Source organism: Hyperoodon ampullatus (assembly GCF_949752795.1).
Source record: "Hyperoodon ampullatus genome assembly, chromosome: 5".
Taxonomy (NCBI): domain Eukaryota; kingdom Metazoa; phylum Chordata; class Mammalia; order Artiodactyla; family Ziphiidae; genus Hyperoodon; species Hyperoodon ampullatus.
In genome coordinates this window covers 32,126,481-32,151,016 of record NC_136918.1, presented here as the reverse complement: position 1 = coordinate 32,151,016, position 24,536 = coordinate 32,126,481, and the positions used below count along the sequence as shown (strand labels likewise).

General features: G+C 51.0%; 1 protein-coding gene across 6 annotated transcripts in view; it reads left to right on the top strand.

Moving 5' to 3' along the window:
* Positions 1-24,536, top strand: part of MYLK (myosin light chain kinase) — a gene marked incomplete at its 5' end in the record, with an annotated part of 274,919 nt that overhangs the window by 236,969 nt on the left and 13,414 nt on the right. For all 6 annotated transcript variants that reach the window (XM_079704502.1, XM_079704499.1, XM_079704501.1 and 3 more), the window contains 6 exons: positions 6,526-6,558; positions 6,656-6,749; positions 8,040-8,243; positions 14,108-14,325; positions 15,650-15,773; positions 24,162-24,314. In XM_079704502.1, the coding sequence (XP_079560628.1) occupies positions 6,526-6,558; positions 6,656-6,749; positions 8,040-8,243; positions 14,108-14,325; positions 15,650-15,773; positions 24,162-24,314 (826 nt within the window). The remainder of the gene's footprint in view (positions 1-6,525; positions 6,559-6,655; positions 6,750-8,039; positions 8,244-14,107; positions 14,326-15,649; positions 15,774-24,161; positions 24,315-24,536) is intronic.

Genomic DNA, 24,536 nt, shown 5'->3' with positions numbered 1-24,536 from the left:
GCCAGGGCATATGGTGTGTGAGATAGAACAGGAGGAAGCAACACAAAAGGACAGTGTGGGTAAAATTGTGAGGTCATCAAAGGTTTTCAGGCAGGGGCTTGATGCAATTAGATCTGTTTTTTTAGAAAGAGACTTAGAGGAAGAATAGACCTTTGGAACTCAAGGGGTGGTCTGGACCACTAGTCTTGAGATCCTGGGAGCCTGTTAGAAACGCAGACTCTCTGCCCCCCACTTCCCTAGTCCCTTCTGAACCTTCATTTTAACATTATCCACCCTCACCCCCCATGGATTCATATACACTTGAAAGTTCGAGAAGCACTGAAGTGGACTACGGGGATGAGATTGGAGTCAGTGAAATACCGGTTGAGCCTCTGTGGTGTAGTCCAGGAGAGGTATAGTAAGGGCTCCTTAGGAGGTGGATTGACCATTCCTGATGACTTCTGGGGCAGAGAATTCAAGGGAAAAGTTAGAAGAGTCTAAGATTACTCCCAGGTCCCAGCTTGGGCAACTAAAGACAAGTTCAAGAGCCATTTAGAGGTTGATTATTATGATTCATGGTGGCTAACATATATTAAACACTTGCTGTATGCTAACCATACATTAAACACTTTACGTGCATTATGTCACGCATCTAACTCAACAAAGTAGATACTGATATTACCCCCACTTTACAGGTAGGGGAACTGAGGTTTAGAGGGGTGAAGCTAGTTGCCCAAGGTCACAGAGCTTGGAAATGGTGTGTTGAAGCTTGAACTTGGAGCTGTCTGACCCTGAGCCTGAGCTCCGTTGGTTAAACTAATGGAGGAGGCCAGGCTGCCTCCCAGTGACTTGGAGGTTAGATAGCAGGGAGTCCCAGAGAAGGTGGAAGTTCTGGTTTCAGTCCTGTTGAGTTGAGGTGTCTGAGGGGTATCCATGGGGAGGTGTCTTCAGACTGTTGGATGGCTGGATCCAGAGCTCAGGAGAAAGGTTTAAGCTCGAGCTACAGGTTTGCGGGGGGGTCTTCACTATTTAATTGGTAATTGAAGCCATGGGCATCAGTAAGTTCATGGAGAGGGGGGTAAAGAAAGTCTACACTGATGCAGAAATGAAGGAGCCTGCATGACCAGGAGAAAGGACTGAGAGGGGAGAGAACCAAGGGGAGGCTGGAGCTGTGTTGCAGAAACATGGAAGCAGCGAGTGGCAAAGAGGAAAGAGATGAGGATGCAAGATCTTTGGATTCAGCCCTTTGATAAGCCGTGATTTTTGAGAGCAAAGTCCATAGTGTTTCCACAGGGTGGAAAATGGTTGGCCTGGGGCTAAGGAATAAATGGAAGAAGGAGAGGCCAGAAGTATGGAATGTTACTTCAAGAAGTTTCATGTGAAGAGAAGAAAACGAGTGCTGTGAATTCAAGATGGAGGCAAGGTTGGGGGCAGGGAGGAAGGTGGAGGGAAAACAAGTGAAAGACTTCTAGGAGAAGAGAGAGCTGTAAGATGTGAGGTAGAGAGAAGACTAAAGGACCAGGAGCTGGACAGGGCGCAGGTACTGAAATCACCATATAGCCAGAGGCATCATACGTATGGAAACTGTCATTACAGTTTGATACCCCTCTTTAGTTTCAAAATTTAGGCATAAAACAGATATTAAACTTTACTTTCAAATTAAATGAGGGCTCCAGAAAGAAAGTTTGGAGGTTGCCAGTGGAAAACACACCAAATTTATACTTTTGCCTGTGCAGCCCTGTCTTGGGGTCCTTTGCCCAGTGAGCCCTAGAGATCCCCAGAGGGCAGGTCTCTCTGAGAGCCACAGTGTGCTGTGGCAGCGTGGATCGTGGAGCCCGGCCCAAGACAGCCCTGCCAGACCTCTTTGCAGTTTCATGGGGCTCCTGCCCACTAGCCGCTCACAGATGTCTTCTGGGAGAAAGAGTAACAAAACTGCCATCGGCCGCCCTTTGACATCCCCCTTTGACCTGAGCAGAATGGGAAGCAGACTGGTTAGAGTGGGCGTGCCAGGAGAGGCAGCCAGGTTCCAGTCTGCATGTTTTTAGCATATTACTTTGTCCAAGAAGATGACTCCCAACTTCTTAGAAAAGTGATAGAAAAGGGGTAACATGGCAGTGAGATGTGCATTAGCTGGAAGGGAAAATTTCCAGGTCTTTTATGGCATGTACCAGGAGAGACTGTAGAATACCTGTTGAGCCCCACACAGAGGACCAGAAGCCACAGGAGCTGCGCGTGTGGCTCTTAGGAGGCCAGGACAGCAGCTTCCAGGGCTGTGAGGACGGTCTATGGGGAGGAGGGGCTGGGACCACGTGGCTCCAGGCAGGTGGCCTCTCCCTTCTTGCCTGAGGCCAGCTGAACCCCCTTCTGTGGTCCTCAGATTCTCTTCCTGGGGCCCATCCTGGCTGGGAGCAGACAAAGGGAAATGTTGAAATTGCCTGCAATCCAGAGGAGGGGTCCAGGGCTTCCAGGCTGGAAGATGCTCCGACCCCCAGGTCCAGCTGGCTTGTCCCTGACTGGGGGGGGGAGGGGCAGAACAGCACAGAACATCCTCTGAGGGGCAGAGGATGAAGGGGGGGATGGGAGGGTGAGGGTAAGGGGATGTGGCTTCCAAGTGAAGCTCTCTGTGGACGGCTCAGAAGCCTGTCCGTTATAGCCTGGGTTGATCATCTCTCTCCTCTTTAAAAGTGCAATGGCTCTCAGAGAAGTGGAGGGTGTGTGTGTGTGTGCACATGTGTAGAAGAGGGATGTGATTATAGTAGATCATTTCTGTGAGCCCGTGGGGTCTGGTGGTCATAAAAAGGCAGTGCCAATTAACCCTCCCCCCTCTGAGCACAGCTAACGTTGGCTCTCACCTTCCCACCGCTACCACGGCCCCTCCAGCCTCTGCCTCAACAACTTCAGTTTTTGGCTTCATCCGGACCTCTCAGTTCCATCCCCGCCCTCACTCTGCATTCACTCACTCAGTGTGTCCGGTGCCCCTCCTGTGTTCCAGGTGCTGCAGGGGCGCTAGGGATACGGTGGAGGACACAGCATAGCATGTAGGTCTCCACCCAGCTCTGTGGCCTCCTTATGCCAGAGCCGCCCCCCCTCAGACTAGGACCCCTAACCTGACAGCTCCCCTCCTCATCTTCCCAAACCTGAGTAAACGAGCACCTCCCCTTCCCCCTCCCACCCAACGCAGCCGCTCTCTCCCATCCCAACCAGGGCTGGATCTCCACTCCCACCATACTCAACTCTAACTCTGAAATCCGCTCCGTCCTTGCTCCTAATCCTAATTTGTCCTAGTCTATACAGTTGTTAGCAAACAGCTGTGATAGAGGCTGCTTGCAGAGTAGGGTAGAGATGCAGAGCCCCTAGAGAAGCAGCGGAAATCAACCGCTCACCCTGAGCTGCCGCGTCTGCCCTCCCCGGGGCGCGGGCGCCCTCTAGTGCCCGCTGGGCGCCCAGCAGCCCTCCGCAGTGCGAAGGGACCGCTCTGTCCAGGGAGCCGGCTAGACACGTGACACGTGAGGGCCAGAGCGCTCAGCCGGTCCTCCCCGAAACACCACTCCAGGGGGATGGTGTCGTCTGCCTGAAGAAATATCTCGGAACCATCTTCCAAATAGTTCTTCCACTTAGCTCTTGGATCTCACAGCTCTTTCTGAGTGGATTTTTTAAAAAGTATTTCGTTGAAGTCCCTTCTACTGCAATTTAGCTCCTTCCTGAACGGAAAGATGGACACCACGTGGCCACCTCTCTCATTACTACCCCTTTATGCTCAGAGAGCTTGGCTAATTGAATTGTGGTCTTTCCCCCGCGCCTCTGGGATTCCTCCTCTCATGGCCGTTTCCCTTCCAAATAGAGTGGAGACAGGACGAAAAGGAAAAGGAGGAAGGGAAATGTCTCAGCCTGGAGCCTTGGTCCGAGTTCCACACAGAGGAAGGGTTGCTGTGTAACAGTGAGCCAGAGGCAGGGGCCTGGGTTCCCTGAGATTGAGCTGGACCCCACAGCCTTGGTACCAGGAAAGCACTCTACATCTTGACTGCTAAGGAGAGAGGCAGGAGGTGAGGGTAGGTGTGGTATTTGAGATGAGGGCAAGAAGGCTATCTCCATTTCTAACTAGTGTCAAAGAGATGGGGAGAGGCCAGTTCTAGAACTGCGTGCCCTTTCAGAGCCACCTGGAAGATGCCTCCGGGAAACAGGTCATGTGATTTCCAGATGCCTACAGCCTTCCTCCTATGTGAGGTATAATGCTAAATTGTTCTCCCACATTATAGTATTCATTAGTTGGTGAAAGTTCGTAACCCTAATCTCACCCTTGGCTATTGTGATTTTTTTGTTTTTGATCCTCTCTGCTTTAGGCTTCTTTCCCAACCAGAGAGGCCTAACCTTTTCTGATTGTCTTCACATGGCAGCTCTTCCTTTCAATGGCCCATGCGTCCTCCAGCTCCACTGAGACTTTCTCAGTGCCAACAGCCAGGGTTCTAGGATCACATGACCCCAGGCTCTACCAAGGGCAGAGTAATAATACCTGTGTGCAGCTGGTGCACACGTCCCCAGTGACAGCATTCTGTTGGCCAGAGCAGTTGGTTGAGGAATGGGGCTCCCACTTTTGGTTCTGACTAGATACCCTAGGGCTTGTCATGCTGAAAGTCTGAATGATTCAATTCTCCCTGAACACATGACTCCATTACTACCTTCCAGGTGTGTTGCTCTCAAGTACATTTTGGTCGTCTGTGAATTTGACAGTGTCACTCTCAACTCTCAAATCTGTGATTTAGAAGACTTGATCAGTTATACTCACATCCCGACAGTATCTGTGAACCCCACCACTAATCTGCGAGTCCCTGTCGATCTTATCCTTTTTTATTTTTCCACGGCATTTTCCTTTCTGTGACAAATATTCCTCCCAATCCCACTTGTGTTGGTTTTATAAATTAAACTTCATCAACAGCATTTTAAGAACTCTAAACAAATCATAGCCTCTCTTGTTCCCGGTCACATGCTTATAAACTCTCTCAAAACTCTTTTCCAGCAAGGGGTACTTATCTTGCATGGGAACTGTGTGACTTCTCTCAGGTTGCCTGCTTAGGTTTCAGTAATTTGTTCTGCCCTCAGCCTAACAGAGAGGCTCACTGTCTACAGTTTCAAGCTGCACCTGGTCCCCGACCCGCACCTTCACTGTCAGCGTTCCACTTGTGAAACACACAGAGCTGGGCCCGCTCCCACACAAGCCCTCCTTGCTGGGCAGTGCCTGACCAACCCCTCGGCCCCGTCTGCTCTGGCCTTCCTTCCATCTGCCATCCCTTTCCTGTCCTCAGTCTTGCTCTGCTGGGAGCTTCAGCAAATCACACCCTTTCCCCCAGTTGTTCACAAACACACACACACACACACACACACACTTGAGAAATCCTTGGCCTCCCTCTCTGGCTTCCTCGGGTTTTTCTACCTCTTCAGGAAGCCTCCCTTGGTTCCCGCTGTCAGACGGGACATAGCCTGCATCATGGCTGAGCAGCACTTAGCACATCACAAAGCATGGCGTCCAGGGCTAGCCAAGGACCTGAGAAATCACCCAGAAATACAGTGCTTTCCTTTTACAGATGAGGAAACTGAGGTCCAGGAAGGGAAAGGCACTCGGCTAAGGTCAAGAAGCCACAGTGGCTCTTTAGGGACTAATTATACCAAAGCAAAGGAAAGCCTGGACTTCTGAAGTGGGTGTATTCCTCTGGCCACCAGCCTGTCCCCTCACGACCCCCCATCCACTACTGAAACATCTGTGTGGACGGCCAGGGTGGGCTGCTCATGTCCCTCCTTGCCATACCCATAAACACCCGCTGGCTTCCTGCGTGACGTCACCCACCTCCTCGCTGTGTTCCATCATTTCCTTTAAGACACAACTCAAGGCCTCCTTCTTCCTAGACTAATTGCTCTGACTTTATACTTGCCCCACTTGTGTCACCTTCCTCCATTGTCTACTCAGTTTGTACTGCGATATCATGTGCTTGACTTTATAACACTCGTAGTGGATATTTCAAGGATATGTGTTTTTTCCTCTCCAACGAAATTATGTATAAGCTCCAAGAAAGGAGGAGAGATCATACCATCTGTATTTTGTTTTGTACACCCATGATCACTGGCAAAATAACTGGTACCTAGCTGGAATTCCAGAACAAGTTCTCAGCAAATGGATAAATGGATTTGACACTAGTAGCAATTATAAGTTGCCGACTTTTGAGCCGGAGTGGAAAGGGACTGTCGCAGTTGTGTGTAGGTTCTGAAAGTCAGAGAGACTAGAAAAGATGTGAAGAAGGGCATGCCTAGGGGCTGGAGGGGAGTGGATGGAGGGGAGAGCTGGCAGAGGAGGGGCTGGGTGAGGTGAGGGGGACAGCGCCTGCCGGTGTGTACGAGGCCCTGTTGCAGCGTGGACCCACTGACCCCGTGGTGATGCCTAGAGCTCTGGGCTTGGTGGTCTGGGGCCTGGGAAGGCTGAAGTCTGACAGGGCCCCCGGCATGCTTTGCTCTTGGTGGGCCTTCATTACTAATCGCCCACGCCCTCTCTCCCCCTAGAGCCGAAGGATGAAGTGGAGGTGTCAGATGATGGTGAGTGCTGGCCCCCGTCCTCGGGAAGACTCGAGGGGTAGAGGGGGGTGGGTGATGGGTCTGATGGCTCACGCTCATCCCGACCCCCACCCTGCAGATGAAAAGGAGCCCGAGGTTGATTACCGGACCGTTGCGGTCAATACTGACCAGAAAGTGTCTGACTTCTACGACATCGAAGAGAGACTAGGATCGTAAGTGGAGTGGGAAGCATCCTTCCGGAGCCCAGGGTGAGGGTGGCGCAGGCCCCGAGGTTAATTTCTCTGCTTCCTCTTCCTGTCCTTCCCTGGGTTCTGTCAACTCCCCAGACTGAGGTTCCTGCGGAACCGGGAGGGCTTGACCTGTTGGCGCCCGTGAAAGCATCACCCGGCCAGGGCTCTCTTAGGAGCTGCTGTGCCCCGGGCTCCCTCCGCAAGCTTGAGCAGGCCCGTCCTCCTCTGCAATCCACCCCGCACATAGGACATAACCCAGGGCAGCGGGTCTGGCCCGACTTGTCTTTAGGATCCCTTCCCTTTGATCTGTGCTCACCGTTCAGTAGTTCTAGCTCTAGTGCTTCAGGAGAATGCGCCCCCTTGACATGCACCTCCTGTCATCACCCCTCGCTTTGTGAACTCAGTCCACAGTCTCCACTCAGGCTCTTCCCTCGGCTGCAGAGACACCAATGGACTCAGACCGCAACCCTGGGCCCTCGGCACAGCCAGACTGTGCCCACCAGCAGCGGCACCCAGGGCTGCCTGTCGCCCACTGACTATCCCTGGAGGAGGAGGGGAGGTGGAAGAGAGAGGAATGGGGCTCAGCTCTTATTTCCGGAGGGTTTCTGTCCAATAAAGGAGTGACACCAACCTCATCGCAGTCCTGAAGAACGAGGACCCTGCTCTGGGGCGGGAGTGGTGTCAGTGGAATGCCACCACTGCCATCCCCACAGTGGGAAGCAGGGGCCTTGCTCGGCTGTCTCCAGGGCCCCGGTACTGGAAAGGCGTGGAAGGAAGGCAACCACTCAGAAATTCTCGGTACTTGGGGAGGACTTCCCCAACCTGATGTCACGGGTCCTTTCGCGGGGGAAAGGGAAAGAAGTCTGTCGCCAAGATTGAGGCCTCAGCCCAAGGAGATGACAGTCCTAAAAGAACAGCAAGACTGGACAGAGTTAGGCTGACATTGACAAGTGATGGAGAGTAGGTCTGTCTGCATCAGCAGTGTGCTTCACTGACCCAGAGCAGGGACTGGCAAACTTCTTCTGTAAAGGGCCAGATAATGGATATTCAGGGATTGTGGGCCATTTGGTTTATGCTGCAACGACTGCTCTGCTACTGAAACCCAGAAGCAGCCACAGACAATCTGGGCACAAATGGGCATGGCTGTTTTCCAGTAAAACTTTATTTAGAAAAAGAGGGAGGCCAGATGGGTCCCACAGTCTATCACTTGCCAATCCCAGGTTAGTGGAAAGCTGGGCTAAATTGCTTTTTCTCTCCTCCTTTCATTCACAGTGGAAAATTTGGACAGGTCTTTCGACTTGTAGAAAAGAAAACTGGAAAAATCTGGGCAGGGAAATTCTTCAAGGCATATTCAGCAAAAGAGAAAGAGAACATCCGGCAGGAGATCAGCATCATGAACTGCCTCCACCACCCCAAGCTGGTCCAGTGTGTGGATGCCTTCGAAGAGAAGGCCAACATCGTCATGGTCCTGGAAATGTGAGTGTCCCGCCGCGGGGCGGCCCAGGCGCCATGGGCCTGGGATCCCCTCGTGTGACTCCCCCACTGTCCCGCCACCACCCTCCGCCCCAAGATGGAGAGCACTGTGGGCCAGGGTGTGATGTGCACGACACTCAACAGCCCGTATGGCCGGGCGCTGACCCCTGGGGACAGTCCGTCTGTGCATGGTGCTGGCCCTGACCCACTGCCCACCAGCCCCCTCTGCTCATCTCCAGAACACACTGGCAGGTCTTTGAGGACCCCTGCCTCCTTCTCACCCTCACCTCCCTGTGAAAGGCTCAGGGCTACCCCTCGGCCCCTTGGTTTCATTCAGGGCATTCTGACCTAGAGGTGGCTTTAGAGCAGAAGAGGGGGGACAGGGCAACTTCCCGACCAGCCTGTGAGAGAGAAGGGGGCCCAGGGCTGGGAGCTCAGAATGCAGGAGTGTAAGCCTCGCTCCCGTCCTCCTGCTCTGCTCTGTGTGCCCCTGGTCCACGCTGGTTTGTTCTCTCTTGACCTCTCACTCACCAAAGAGTGGCGTTTTCTGAGCTGGACTGTACAGAGAGGCAGGGGGAGGACCAGATGACGTCCAGCCAAGGCTTTCCTGGACTCCGTTGTTTCTTCGAGTCCCAGTCCTCCACCTCTCTCCCCTCTGAGTGCTGGTCTGCATGTGCACACACACACACACAAACACACACACACATACTAACATACTGGAGTCAGTAAGCCAGACATGCTCCGTAGTGTGGTTTTTTTTTTTTTTTTTTGGCGGTACGCGGGCCTCTCACTGTTGTGGCCTCTCCCGTTGCGGAGCACAGGCTCCGGACGCACAGGCTCAGTGGCCATGGCTCACGGGCCCAGCCGCTCCGCGGAATGTGGGATCTTCCCGGACCGGGGCACGAACCCGTGTCCCCTGCATTGGCAGGCGGACTCTCAACCACTGTGCCACCAGGGAAGCCCAGTGTGTATTTTTTAAGTATTTCTTTTCCTTTTTTAATCTGAATTTTTAAAGTATATGATACAATCATATCAAAAAATATAAGAAAATACACAGTGAGAAGTCCCATTCCTACCCCTGTCTCCCATCTACCCTGTTCCTACCCTGCCTCAGCACCACTAGTAACCAATTTTGTTGGTTTTGTCTATGTCCTTCCAAAGTTTCTTTAAGAAAATGCAAGCATATATTATTTATATATATATTATTCATATTCATATATGAATATATTATATATATATGTATGTATGTATGTATATATACACATACTTCCCACCTTTTAACCCAAAGACAAGTTTCACTCAATATTCTATACTTGGCTTCTTTCCATTCAACAGTGTATCTTGGAGAGAGGCCCACATCAGTAGCCAGGGGGCTTCCTCTCTCTCCCTGCTCCCTGGGATCTCAGCGCATGCATAGACCACAGGTTATTCGTCTTCTTTTGATAGGGTTTTGGATGGTTTCCAGGCTTTGGCTTTTGCAAAAAGGCAGTGTTTATAACCTTATACATACAGCTTTACACTCATGCCTGTGTACATCTGTAGGGAAAATTCCCAGAAGTGTGGGAGTGCTGGATCAAAGGGGATGTGCATTTGAAAGCTTTAGCAATATTCTGAAATTGCCTTCAGCATCCTTGAACTGCTCATCCCGAGCTTCAGGGATCTCAGTCCTTGGGAGAGGACTCTGTCAACATCTCGGTGTTCTTTCCTGGGAAAGATGAAGCCAGTGAGGCGTCCCCAGTTTGAGAAGTGACTCCCCTCACTCCGTGAACCTTTGCTGTGTTTCCTTTCAGTTTGTGTTCCTCAGGAAAGGCAGTCGTGGTTAAGAGACAGACTTGAGTCTGAGAAACCTCACTTCAGTCCCTGCTCTGCCTCCTGTTGACGACCTTGAATAAGTTGCCAACTGTGCCAATCATTAGTCTTATTATCTGTAAAAGGAGGCTATAACCCATCTCGTGTATAATGTGGGGATTAGATGGAATAACATGTGTCAGGCACAGGCTGTATAATTGCGAGTTATTCTTAGGAGTATGATGCATTGACTTTTTCTGTATCCTGGTCTTTTTTCCACTTAAAATTATTTTGTGAGCACTTTAACACCCAACTGGTTGTGTGGAACAAATCCTACTATTCAGGAAACCTGGGGTCAGCTTCTATTACTGTCGAGCTGTGACTTTGTAATTATTAAATCCTTTCAGTGAGGAGAGGTATTTGGATTAGACTCCCTTTTGGTTCTAAAATTCTGCAGTTCTGTGGAACTTTTACACAGATTCAGAGAAAATCTTCCTTCGTCTCTTAGAATCAGTTTTCAGCCCCGAATTCCAACTTCCCTCCCCACTTCTGGGAAAGATTTAGCCCATGTCCATGGCCTCACTCATTATACCCTCACAATAGCCCTGTGGGCTGCAGCCTTTCACATTTATTGTAGAACAGGTTGCTTGGTCCAGGCAGCGTGGGCGTGTGGGGACATGTGAAGAAATGTCTTATCTTTGGAAGTTAAACCTTGAGCAAGCTCGTGAGAAGGTGCAGGAGCGGGTAGGAGGCAGCCAAGCCTGGGTGAGGCTGGGCAGCAGCACCAGTGGGCAGAATACCATACTTAGCTTGGAATTGGGAGTTGGCAAGCTGGATGGAAAATGTTGGGAGAAAACGTACGAGGGCTTCAGCTGGTCTGGCTTTCATCCCTCCACCCCACACCTCCCCCGTGGACAGGAGTGAGTCTTACATTCACAGATGCCAGATGATTCTCCTGCACTTGGGGTAAGGAGCTTGCCCCTTGATAGGAACTCGACCAGAGAAGAAGGAGCAGATTCATACTCAATCTGTACTTCCCTCCCAGCTTAAACAGACCTGGCCACTGAGGAGGCAAAGGTTGGCTTTCAGCAGTATGATTTGCTCTTCTCCTTGTTTGGTGGCGAAACTGAGATTAAGAGAAGGACAATCCCTGGTGATACAGAAAACTGAAAATGTATTGCAGGGTCCCAGCCTTCAGATCAGCCGCCTCAGATACAGTGAGAGACCAGAATTAATGTGTCTTCAGCCTTTCTGACCTCCGATTATGAGACAAGCCCCTATTGTTGTAGCAGTGTTGCTCTAATACAGGAGTTCCTTCAGGCTCTGGGCCGGGAGTCAGGGCTAGTCCTTTTGGGACATTCCAAGTGCTGGTGGGCCCCTGAGCACTGAAGCAGATGTGCAGCTTAAGCTGGGTTATCCATTGCCCATCTCACCTTCATGCTGCCATTGGCAAAACTGATCAAAGAATAAGCAGCTAGCTGCCATGAGACAAGGAGGAGAGGGTCTGGGTTTGGAGCCCCGTGAAGTGTCATCCTTCTGGCTGCCAGTGAGGGCTGGCCAATGTCTACAGTTGGGGGATAAATTTGATCCCTTGGAATAAGGTAGATATTCATTCATTCATTCATTCACTCACTCGTCACTGTTAATTTATTAAGCACACATTTCCTCCGCCCAATCTTGGCCCATGGCTTTATCCCATCTCTGTGGGTGGCAGCTTCTTTCCACCCACAGTCTTGAGCGATTTGAAAAGAAACCTATATAGAACCATTAATCCTGTTTATGTAACCCCTTCCATCCTCGAAAATGGACCACAAGGACAGTTTTCAAAATACACTAAATAAATTTGAATAGGTTTGAACCTATATTTGCACCTCTACTGAATAGGTTACCTCTAGAAATGCAGCAGTAATTATCTCCATGGCTCAGATTTCCACCACTCATTGCCTCAGACGTTCCCAAGGACACTGCAAAAAATGGTTTCTTGCTTTTTCAGAATATTTTAAATTTAAAACCAAACATTTTGGGGTACCTTGTCTGTGCCAGATATTGCCAGGTAAAAACAAGTGTCTAGAGATGAGCCGTACCTTTTCCAGACATGTTCACAAACAACTTTAAGACAAGGCAGACTTGATGGGAAATGTGCAGAGATGAGACTGTGGGAACCCAGGGAGGGAAAGATCATATGATGAAATTGGGAGTGATTTCTCAGAGGACATGAATTTCAGCTGGCTTCCCAGGGGTGGTAACTGAGTAAGCCAATATTTCTCAAACTTGTCTGATCTTAACAATGACCTGGGGTACTCATTAAAAATATGGATCACAACCCTTCCAAGATTTTCTAAATCAGAATCTTCAGGGGAGAAGCTTGGGAGTCTGTATTTTCAACAAGAGCCCCCACTGGTTCTTTAAAAAAAAAAAAGATAATTAACATCATTGAGCACTTACTATGTGCCAGGCACTTTTCTAAGCACTTTACCTGTATTAATTCACTCAATCTTCACAGCAACCCTATGAGATAGTGGTGTTTTTATCTGCATCTTACAGATGAGGAAATTGGGGCTCAGAGATGTTGTAAGAATGGCCTGAAACCTAGGAACCTAAGAACGGAGATTAGAGTTTGACCTAGAGCCTGGGTGGAGGGCAACAGAAATGAAGGGCTTGAGGACAGAGGCGCCACCTGCTGGCCACACAAGGACCTCCTTCTCGGTTGGTTCTAAAGCATTGGTTCCAGCGCCCCCCAGCGGCCACTGGCACAAACTGACCTTTACCCGCTCAGACCTCCCAGAAGTCTTTGTCCTGTGGTGATGGAGACCCACAGAGGCTTCCGTGTGCTGGGCCCCATGGTGCGTCCTTGTCTGTCTCTCCCTCAGGGGTCAGTAACAAGATCCACTTGGCCCACAGCAGGTTGTCAGATGATAATTAATATGTGCTGAGCACCCACTGTGTGTCAGGCATGATGCTTTACAAAATTTCCTTCATTCCTAACTACTATGACGTAGGGACAGATGAGGAAACTGGGGCTCAGAAAGGATAAGTAACTTGCCCAAGCCACAGAGACAGGATTCAAACTCAGCTCTTTCCCATCTTTGCGATGACTCCCTTAGAAGAGGGAAGCCCCTTGGAAGAGGACAGGCTCAGAAGGAAGCCCACTCAACATTGTTCAGCGGGTGGATCCACAGGACATTGTAAAAAAAGAACTTACTGATGTCTGGATGCTACATGAGTTACCAAGGGGATGCTTTAAGGTTTCTGAGCGGCGAGCAAGGAAGGTGGGTTCGGGAGGCTGGGAGAAGGGAACAGAGAGGCCCCATGTGACTCAGCATTTGCACTGAAGGAAAATACGCTGGCTGGCCAATCCTTAGAAAAGACGCCCGCTGCAGGCCCCAGAACCACCATGGCCAGGATCCAAAGTCTATCCAGGCAGGAAGGATGTACTACACACCCAGCCTGGGCCGGAGAGCAGGGGAGGCACGTTAGTTATGGGGGGAAGGAGTAAACTGATGTTCTAGGCCTAGCCAGAGGAAGCAAAGCGATCACAACTGTAAGTACAATAGGTTACAGCCAATGAATTTTACAAAATGTGCTGATGCTCCGTATTATTGAAGATATTTTTCTGTTTCTGGCTATGCAAAACAAATGCTTATGGGTACTGTGAGTTTTTAAACTTCAATTCTTTATGACTAAAAGACATGGCTGGAGAACAGGATAATCCCTTACATCTATAGTCATTTGGGGGAAAGAGGTTGCCTGGCAGTGACCCTTTTTGCTTAGGAGATCATTCTGGATATCTCAGTTCATGGCCACCTCTGAAACTGCCTAGTAGATGCTTCCCTGAACCCCTCCAAAGCTTAGTGGGCTCAGGCAGGGTCCCCCAAACAGGAAACCAGGAGGACCGGGCCATCCTCACACAGTGGAAGACAGGGGCCAACATAACGGGGCAGTGGTCTGGGACTCAGGAAGCTGCAGAAAATGCCTGGCACCCCCATACACTGGGCTTTCCTGGCTGTGACCCCTTCCCCCAGCCTGCCCTGGCCAGGCTCCCTGCTCCTGTGGTCTGAGCGCCCCCTCTGTCCCCGCAGCGTGTCCGGGGGTGAGCTGTTCGAGCGCATCATCGACGAGGACTTTGAGCTGACCGAGCGGGAGTGCATCAAGTACATGAGGCAGATCTCGGAGGGGGTGGAGTACATCCACAAGCAGGGCATTGTCCACCTGGACCTCAAGCCCGAGAACATCATGTGTGTCAACAAGACAGGCACCAGGATCAAGCTCATCGACTTCGGTCTGGCCAGGAGGTTGGGTAAGGCTGAGCCACCTCTCCTGTTGTCACCAGCATGTCATGGCAGTGGCCATGGCTGTTTGTGTTCCATGCACTGTATTAGAGACAATGGTATTAGAGGGGATGCACCAGATTGGAGCTGAGATCAGAGACCGTGGAGACTGCCCCTCCCACTTACTAGCTGTGGGGACCTATGTCTCAAATTTCTTATCTGTAAATTGGGATAACAGTAGGACTCACCTCATAGAGTTGTTATGGGATCACTGAGTTAATATAGGTAGAGTGATAGGAGCAGTGCCTCGCACATAGTAAGCACTATGTAGGTATTTTCATTTATTTTATCATTATTATTTTTTTCACTCTGGTGCCTTCGGCAGCAGAACATTTTGCTGATGGTGCTTCCTCACATTTGCATCCTACTGTACAGTTTCCAGAGCACTTTCACCTACTTTCTCTCATCTGATTCTCACAGCAACCCTTTGAGGCAGGCAGGGCAGATTTTATGAGCCTCAATTTATAGACCAGGAAACCGAGGTTCACAGTAGCTTTGCCCAGCAAGTCCCACGACGAGCTGGGGTGGAATGAGGACCTGGGGCCTAGTCCAGGGCTCTCTGAAGCATCACTGCTGTTCCTGCCCTTTCAGGAGGCAGGGCACGAAAGGGGAAGGCGGTCAGGGCCTGAGTACCCAACCCAAGAGTCATTTTGGTGGGTGATGGTCCTCTATGGCTCAGAGGCACCACCTCAGGGTTACGATTTTTCCCAACTAACCTCCCAGCAGCTCCTGGGAAGAGAGATGTGACACTACGCGTGGAGAGGTGGGTGGGGGAGGGGAGGAACATGGCTCAGGAGTCAGACCCCCTGGGTTAGGTCCTGACCACCATTTACCGGGAGGCGGGAGCGGGGAGTCACTCCCTGGGTCTCCCTTTTCTCCTTGGGAGATGGGGTCATCCTCCTTAGGGTTGGCCAGAGCATTAAATAGGAAAGTCCTCATAAAGCAGGCAGCAGGGTACAAATGACAGACTGAATGGTAGAGGTTATTTTCAAGCACAAGTCACAACCCCTGTCTCAGGGAACTCATGGGAGAGACAGACACATGGAAAGCCATTCCATCTGGGGCAGGGCTGTAACGGGCTCTCCCGCCTCCGTCAACCCCGCCCAAACATTTGAGGTTCGCATGCAGTTTGTCGGTTTCACTGGTGTATCGAGGAGGCTGTTGTCTCTGTGCCGTCCTGCAAGGGGAGAGCCGCTGAAGGCCGGCCTTGCCTGTGTCCCTCCCAGGCATCTGCTTACCTCGGGTTGACTTAGGGACATTCTGGTGATTGATCCCTCTCCATCCTGGTTGCAGAGAACGCGGGGTCTCTGAAGGTCCTCTTTGGCACCCCAGAGTTCGTCGCACCTGAAGTGATCAACTATGAGCCCATTGGCTACGCCACAGACATGTGGAGCATCGGGGTCATCTGCTACATCCTGTGAGTCCTGGGGCACATGGGGGGAGGGTCCCCAGGCTGCCCTGAGGTTGAAGGGACCAGGGCGGGTCCTGATGGGGAGCCCGCCTAGAGTCAGGAGGGCGGTAGGCCCCCATCCCCCTCCTCGCTGGCCTGCCCGGCTTCTGTGCTCCCGGTGATGTCCACAGCCCACATCACACTTCTGCAGGAGCGTCTAGCTCTACACAGCAAGAGCCCCATTCTGGGCCCCTCACCATCCTTGATGCTGGGCACCTAGGGGCCTTTGGTCAGGAGGACAGGAGCATGGCTGGTGCCGTGGAATTTACCTTCATGTGTGTACATGGGTCCATAGAGAAGCAGGGAGAGAGCCCAGGTGTACATCTGCTGTGGGTGTCATCGTCATCTTCAGAGGACCACACCCCATCCTCACGGCAGAGGGACCCCAAATTCCAGCCTCATCTCTGCGTCCAGTATGCGGACTAATTAATAAGCACTTTTGATGGTTGAGCCTTTAGTGGGACCCATAGACAACAGAAAGCTACTGTGTAGTAATTAGAATTGGGAAATTAGGTGGAAAATAGGAAGCCATTCTGTTAAAAAATGCTGGAGAAAAGAGGGAAGGCCAGTAATCTAGACCAGTGCTTCACAGACATGTAACATGAAGGAATCACCTGGGCTGCTCCTTAGATTACAAGTTCTGATTCAGAAGCTCCAGGGGACCTGAGAATCCACATTTCTAACAGGTGCTGGTTGCTGATGGTGCTGGTCTGAAGATGGCACTTTGAGTACCAGGCCCTAGAGCACACTCTCTTGTTGGGATCTGGCTGATTTAGTCTCTGAAGCCTCAGGCTGCAAGCAGGCATTAGCCTTAGTGGCAGCCCCTGAGTTTGTGTGGCATCACACAGTTATGGGATGGTCTCCCTGAAAATGCAGATATGCATGTAGTCATTTTGGAAAAAAGTTTTTGTTGTTAAAGCAAAAGGACAAATTAAACATTTTCGCAGAAAACTTGAATATGACCTCTAAGAATACTTTCTTAGATCCATGGGGTCTTCAGACCCCAGTGTGAGAAATGGCTTTAGGTGATTCTACTGCACAGCCGGGTTTAGGAACCACTGTTACAAAAGCTTTAGCAGAAGCAGAGTGATTTTGTGTGTGTGTGCGCACGCGCCAATGTGGCTTTTTCACGTGTTCAGGAGTCTTACTCTCCCTGTGGGCTATTAGGACAGCCTACCTCAGTTGAACCTGTGTCACAGGTTCTGTACTCCAGAGAGTCATCTTCTTCCCTGCTTGGGGTCACCCCCACCAACACAGCCTCCCCCAGAGCAGCAGAGAAGAAACTCTGGCCAGGAGTGCATCTCCCTGCCTCTCCCTACCCAGTCCCCTCCAGGAGAAAGGGAGCTGAGGAGTGAAGAAAACTGTGCCAGATTCTGTAGTGCTGGCCCCTTGGTAAATGAAGGAGAGCAAGGCAGTGGGGACTGCCCCAGGCTGGATGGGGCTCATACTGGATCTTTGCCCAGGAGAGGCTCTTGGGAAACGGTCTTTTGTCAGCTCCCTCTGTTCAGACCCAGCTGCCCTGTGGCTTGGCTTGGTCCTGGGTCCCCCTGCAGCCATCAAGCAGACTTGCCTTACTCCCTCCATCGGTTTTCCCACTGCTGTAGAATCAGGACCATCTGTTTGGTCCTCAGAATAAACCTGGGAGTGGGGCATGGCAGAGATTCGATCTTCATTTGGCATTGAGGTCACAGGAGCCAGGGAAGCCTGCATGGCTGCCCACTTCCCACAGTCCTAGAGCATGGCCAGCTGTCCCAGTTCACCCAGCACTGATGGGTTTCCCAGGATACGGGACTTTCAGTGCTGAAGTGAGGACCATCCTGGGCAAACTAGGACGATTGGTCTCCCTACGGGTCAGGGCCAGACCGGTGACTAGACGCTCAGTGAATTCGCACAGTGAACACGCCTATACCCAGACCCGGAAACCACACAATACCAGGCCCGCAGCCCTCCCGGTGCCCAGGCTCTGGTTACTCCCTCAGGGGTAACCTGATCCCCATTCTAACATCACGCACCACGTTCACCTGCTTTTTTTTTTTTTTTTTTTTTTTTTGCGGTACGCGGGCCTCTCACTGTTGTGGCCTCTCCCGTTGCGGAGCACAGGCTCCGGACGCACAGGCTCAGCGGCCATGGCTTACGGGCCCAGCCGCTCCGCGGCATGTGGGATCCTCCCGGACCGGGGCACGAACCCGCGTCCTCTGCATCGGCAGGCGGACTCTCAACCACTGCGCCACCAGGGAAGCCCTGCTTTTGAACTTTATATAAACGAAATCATACAGAAAGGTGTGTCTGGCTTCTTCTGCCCCCCCTTGTTTGTGACCCCCATTCATGTTATGGTGTGTAGCTGTAGGCTGTTCATTCTTGGTGCTGTATAGTGTTTCACTCTGTGAACTTCATCCAGTTTACTTATCCATTCTGTGCTGATGGGCTTTTGACTAGATTCCAGTTTGGGTTATTGTGAGTATTCCGGTACATGTGCTTTAGTGAATATCTTTATGCATTTCTGTTGGATATATAATCTAGAACTAGAATTACTGGGTCATAAGAGCACTTTATTTTAAAATGAAAATTCTTTGAGGTGGAAGAAGTAATTTGGATAACATGTTACATGGTTTGCCAGATTACTTTTAAAGCTGAGACCTAGGAATAGGGAAGGGCTTTTGGAAATGGGGGGAAAATAATTTTGATGAATGGGGCACCAGCCTGAAGGCATCTGGACGGAGGCGGGAGGGTGGAGAGGTGCCTGTGGAAGGGGGTCAGGTGAGCAGTGGGGGGTGATGGCCACAGGCCAGCCCTACACAGCCTCCCGTAGCCTCCCCAGCATCCTGGCTGCTGGGGAGCCAGCACCTCTGCGGGCTGCTCTGCCCTGTGGGACTTTTCCTGCTGGCTCTCACAGTGGGGATTGAGGTCTGGGAGTCTCTCTCCTCAACTAGGGCTGTCAGCAGGGCACGTGGTGTGAGAACAGAAGGTGGAGCCAGCCAGATTGCTTCCTCTCAGCCCCTGCTCTGCAGAATTCTGGAGCCACTGCCAGAAGCCCCCAGAAGAGGTTCTCTGGCAGCCCTCATGCACCCTCCATCCCGCTCTTTGGAGCTTGGAGTCCTTGTCAGGGTCACCTTCCTTGTTTGTTTGTGCCAGAGGATGCCCCCCCCACCATCTCCTTTCTGGGGCCAGTGAGATATGGGGAGCTTGGGGACAGGTGATGACAGATGTATCCCTCAGTGCAGATTTGGTGAGCACCTTCTAAGTGAGCAGCTGCGTCCCATAGGTTGTTTTGACTTTGCTGAAGGAACTCCTTCTCACACCCTCGGAGAGATCGGGGCAGATCCTGTCACGGCACAGGAGACCTGGCTCCACTGCCTGCCCAGGGTCCCCAGGCAGGGTAGAGATGTAGCAGGTGGGGTTGGGGGCCCCTTACCCTCTCACCCCTGATTCTGAAGGGAGAAGCAGATTTCGTGGATCTGCTGGAGACTTCTGCTATTACCAATACCCACTGGTTTCTGGCAGGAAGAGAGAGGACCAGGCTCTCTAGGCCACACTTCAGTGGTGAAGAAATTCTAAGCCCCACCTCCTTTTCTAAGATCTCCTTCCCTCTCTTATCTCCCTCCCTCCATTTCCTTAGGACTTGCTGTTCCCTTACTGCCTGTGGAGATGCCGAAACCCTTCTCTGTGCCCTGCCCTCACCCCTACCCCAGAATTCCTTCTCCTCCTCCCCTCCCCCAAACTGCTGCCCTGCTTTCTCCTCCCTACCATCTTCCTGCCGTGCTCAGCAGCAGACTTCCCATCTCAGCTCATTTGTGAGCACGCACCATGGTCCAGAGAGCCAGGTCCATCCCCGTCTGGAATCTAACTTCTGGGGACAGCAGCCTAGTGAGCTGGGGAGAAGTCCCAGTGCCCAAGCATCAAGTACCTACTCAAACTCAGATTTGGATGCAGGGCTCTTGAGAGGGATCCAGTAGCTCCACCCAGGGCTGCTTCTGCCCTCTTAGCTGCTGAGTCCAGACATGCTCTCTATTGCAGGTCCTGAGACCTCCAGGCACCCCACATCCACAACAGGCACAGACACCACCTGCAGGTTTTGCTCTCCAGGGACTTGGGCTGTGGTTAACATGACTAAACCCTGGGTCTGTCTTTCCTAGGCTACTGTACAAAACAATGCCCAGCTCTTCCTGTGGGGCCTTCCCAGCCCTCTCAAATCTTCCCACCACACCAGGGAATGAGTATCCCATGGATAAAAGACTAACCCTTTCCTAAGCGCTCAGTAGTTCTGCTGGAAGATGTATGGCCTCCTTTGCTGGCCATTCATGCAGTGGAGTCATCTGCTTAAAAAACACCATAGAGAAAGTGTAATTCAAGAGGCATTTCTGCCTTCTGTCTCCTGATGTTCTGTCCTCCAAGCAGAACAGGCCCCCGCATCAGATTCCCTGGTGAAGTTTGGCTGCAGTAAGAGATTAAGAATTAAGAAATTAGAACACCCTGCAGTCGTGTCCTTAGTTGACTCATTAGCACAAAGACTAATATTTAACCATTAAAACTGAACATTAAGACTCTGTATACACTTGTGAAAGACAATGTCAAGTGAGGAAAAAATAGAGCATCCAAGAACTTGCCCACACTGATTACAATTTTGTGAAAACCAGACAAATTCACTGGTTATGTTAGGGAGGAAAAAACTTTCCTCTACCTCTTTGGTTCAGTTCTTGGGGGTCTGCAAGTCAAACTGACAAAAGAAAGATGAACGGGACTTCCCTGATGGCACAGTGGCTAAGACTCCACGCTCCCAATGCAGGGGGCCTGGGTTCGATCCCTGGCCAGGGAACTAGATCCCATATGCATGCTGCAACTAACAATTCACATGCCACAACTCAGGAGCCCACATGCAGCAACTAAGACCCGGCGCAACCAAATAAATAAATTTTTTTTTAAAAAAGGACAGATTAACAAAAAGAAAATAGATTTAATTATGTACATATGCACAGGTGTTCATAAAGAAATGTGACTCAAGGTACCTTTAAAATTTGGGGCTTATATACTACTTTAACAAAGAGTGATAAATTATACAGAAATAACTAGATGAAGGAAAAAAGGTTTGGAGGTTCTGGAGGGAGTAAATTGTGACAAGGTGACTAGGAAATTTATAGGGACTGTTCAGCAATATCTAATATGCAGATGAGAGTCTTTCTCCTCTTCCTGGGAAGAGAAGAAATGGACAAATAGAACAAATGGAAATTTATGTCACCTTAATGAAGAGAAATTTATGTCCTGCTTTTAGACAGAAAGAGGGAGGACAAAGGGCTGATTGCCTTCAGCTCAAGGCAATTTTTATGCCCAAGTTCATATTTTGGGGTGGTATACTTTGATCCCCTTCAGTTAAAACCTAGGTAAGACTAGGAAGAGAGGTGAGTAGCTGTGTTGTTTTTTTTGTTTGTTTGTTTGTTTTTTTAATTTTATTTATTTATTTATGGCTCTGTTGGGTCTTGTTTCTGTGCGAGGGCTTTCTCCAGTTGCGGCAAGCGGGGGCCACTCTTCATCGCGGTGCGCGGGCCTCTCACTCTCGTGGCCTCTCTTGTTGCGGAGCACAAGCTCCAAATGCGCAGGCTCAGTAGTTGTGGCTCACGGGCCTAGTTGCTCCGCGGCATGTGGGATCTTCCCAGACCAGGGCTCGAACCCGTGTCCCCTGCATTGGCAGGCAGATTCTCAACCACTGCACCACCAGGGAAGCCCAGTAGCTGTGTTTTTAATGCTAGGGTTACTACTATGTTTGTTGATTGGGTTGAACAACCCAACCATATATGAGCCTATGCAAATTCTAGCAATAAAGAAAAAGTACAAGAAAGGAAGTTTAAAAATTCTGCAAAATCCCACCACCATGGGACGGCATTACTAAAATCCGAATACTGTCTTCATCATCATGCTCTGCATATTTTGCAAGTTTTATTTTAGAGATGTACTGTTTATCAGGGGGAATGCTGGGGGAGCTGGGGCAGGTGAGGAGCCAGCCAAGGCTTGGGAGGGATTTCAGATGGATGGGCTGCCAGGAAGGAGCAGTGCCAGAGGCCAGAGGAGAGGAGGCTCTCCCCAACTATGAACATCACAGAGATTAAGCCCTGTCTTTGCAGGATGACAGTTCCTAATTAGGAAAGGAGGTTTACAGAAGGCGGCCTTTCAGCATTCCACAGCAGGGTTGTTTGCTTCCCTGCCCCCCACTCCCGGCAATCTCTTGGAGTGCTGTAGGACTTCCCCCCTTTGTTTCAAATGGAAAGTGCAGAGACAGTAGCTGGCAAGCAAGAGTCAGGCTGCTTCCTGATGGGACTAGTTAAGCCTATGGGCTTCCTGGAAGCCCCTAGGAATTCTAGTCCAGTACCCTTGGTGTGTAAGAGGGGAAGCTGAGGCCCAGAGAGGGGAAAGGAATAGCATATAACGGTACACACTTGGGCCTGGTGAGGTCCCACCCTTCCCTCATTGTGATATGATCGAGAATGATTATCTCCATGCCTTCTCAGAACATAAATTGGTGTCTTGCTTTAAGACATTTTAATGCCATCTATAAAACGCTTTTATTCAAAAGCACAAATATGTTGATTAGGGTGAGATAATTCACACCGAAAAAGCTCTTTTTCTTCTTTTTAATGAAGATTTTCACGAGAGGGTTCCTCCCATGGCAAGCTTTCCTTGCAATATTTCAATAGATTTTGTTTTACAAAACTTAGTTTTCAGGGCCGAGTGTATTTCATAAGCTGAGGCCTCTTGGATGCCAAAACAGCTCCCGAGGGGTTTGCATTATTGTTTATGATGAGGGATTTGGGGAAAGGGATGTTAGTGAAGCCTTAACTTGGAAGGTTGATGGCATGAGGGCCCTAGATCCATCTCGTGGGGCTCAGGTGGGGACAGGGCAGGACCAGCTACATAAATCATAGGGGCCAGTGCAGCATAAAAAGGTGGGGTGACTTATGTGAACATTAAGAATTTCAAAATGATGGCAGCAGAGCCTTAAGCCAAGAGTGGGGCTCTTCCAAGGCCCGTGAAGCTGGCCCTAGGTCAGGGTGAGTGGCGGGCTGCATGGCTGGGGGGAAGATGAGGTGCCCGCCAGAGGTGAGAGGTGAGGCCAGTAAGCCAGATGTCTGCTCCATTCAGCTTTGAGATACTTTACCTTCCAAATTTTATTTGGCTTAAGCTATTGGTAAGTGAGTCATTCCAGAGATCACAGATTGATGGGGCAGTGGGGGTGAACTGTGTACAGAAGAACTGCCTAATAGCTATGGTCACAGCAGACCAAGCTGCTTACTGCGGACCAGGCCTCCTGCCAGTGCTGTACGCTGTGATTTACTTCATCTTCCCAGAAATGACTGTACAAATTAATGGTTAAGAAATAGGCTCATTGACTGCAAATCCTTGGGCAAGTTACTTACCCCCACTCGGTGCCTCAGTTTCCTTATCTGTTAAACGAAGTAATGAGTTACCTGCCTTAAAGGGTGGTGTTAAGACTGAATGAGTTAATCTGTTTTAGCTCTCTGCCCAGTGCATGGCACGTGGTGAACAGTTGATAGATGTCTGCTGTCATGAGAATGAGGACGCAGGAGAAGGAGAACAGGGAGAGGTGGCGGTGGTGACCACTCCAAGTAGCAGGTTGTCCATCTAACAGAGGAGGAAGCTGACACAGAGAGATGAGGGGAATTGTCCAAGGTCACCCAGCGAATGAACAGGCCATGGCTCCTCTGAGGGAAGTTTTCTGGTTTGGTCTAAATGATCACCGACCCGCATTGCAGGTCCACCCTTCGTGGACACACCCTTGCTGAGCCCCGCGTGGGCTGGCCCTGTTCTTGATGCTGAGGGTGAGAGGTGGGAGGGCGGGACAGGGCGCGGTGATGAATGCTGTACCACGTGACCAGTCCACGTGTGTGTGTGTGTGTGTGTGTGTGTGTGTGTGCGCGCGCGCGCGCGTGCGCATGCATGCCTGGAGCCCTGCGAAGGAGGCCACTCCTCCCCCCAGGACCTTGGAGAAGGTTCTGCGGGGCGAAGTTCTTGCCTGGGTGTTGGGTAAGAACAGAAGGCAGGGAGGAAGGCCCTGCTGTGCTGTGTGGAAGTGGTAAACTGAAGAAAAGTCCCTCCGCCTCAGCTTCACAGGCAGGTGGTGTCAACAGGCGGGCGACACCCCAGAAGTAGTGAGTGGGCCATCGGGCAGAGGCTGAGAGCCACGCCCTGAGGCTGAGAGCCACGCCCCCTTCTCTCCTGGGTGGGAGGAGAGGCAGGCGCGGGGGCGTTGGGGGCGCTCTCACCTCTGACCTCAGGGAGCGCTCCCCTGGCGGGGCCGCCCTCCCTGCTGGCCTCCCCCACTCACTGCTCTCCTCTCTCATCCCCCAGGGTCAGTGGACTGTCCCCCTTCATGGGTGACAACGATAACGAAACCTTAGCCAACGTCACCTCAGCCACCTGGGACTTTGACGACGAGGCCTTCGATGAGATCTCGGATGACGCCAAGGATTTCATCAGCAGCTTGCTGAAGAAAGATATGAAGTAATGAGTCGAGATTTCAGTCTTTTCAGCCCCCCCACTCCCTGGACTGGGGTCCAGAGGCTGGGACTCTCTTTCCCTGTCGTGGGCCCCTCCGCACCCGAGGAGGGGAGGATGGGCACTGCGTGCGCCGGGGTCCTGCTCCCTGGTGCCGGACACTCTCCTGTCTTTCGAAGCACAGAAGCCTCACCTGAAAAGCAACGCTTGACTGAGCGTTGGCGGAAT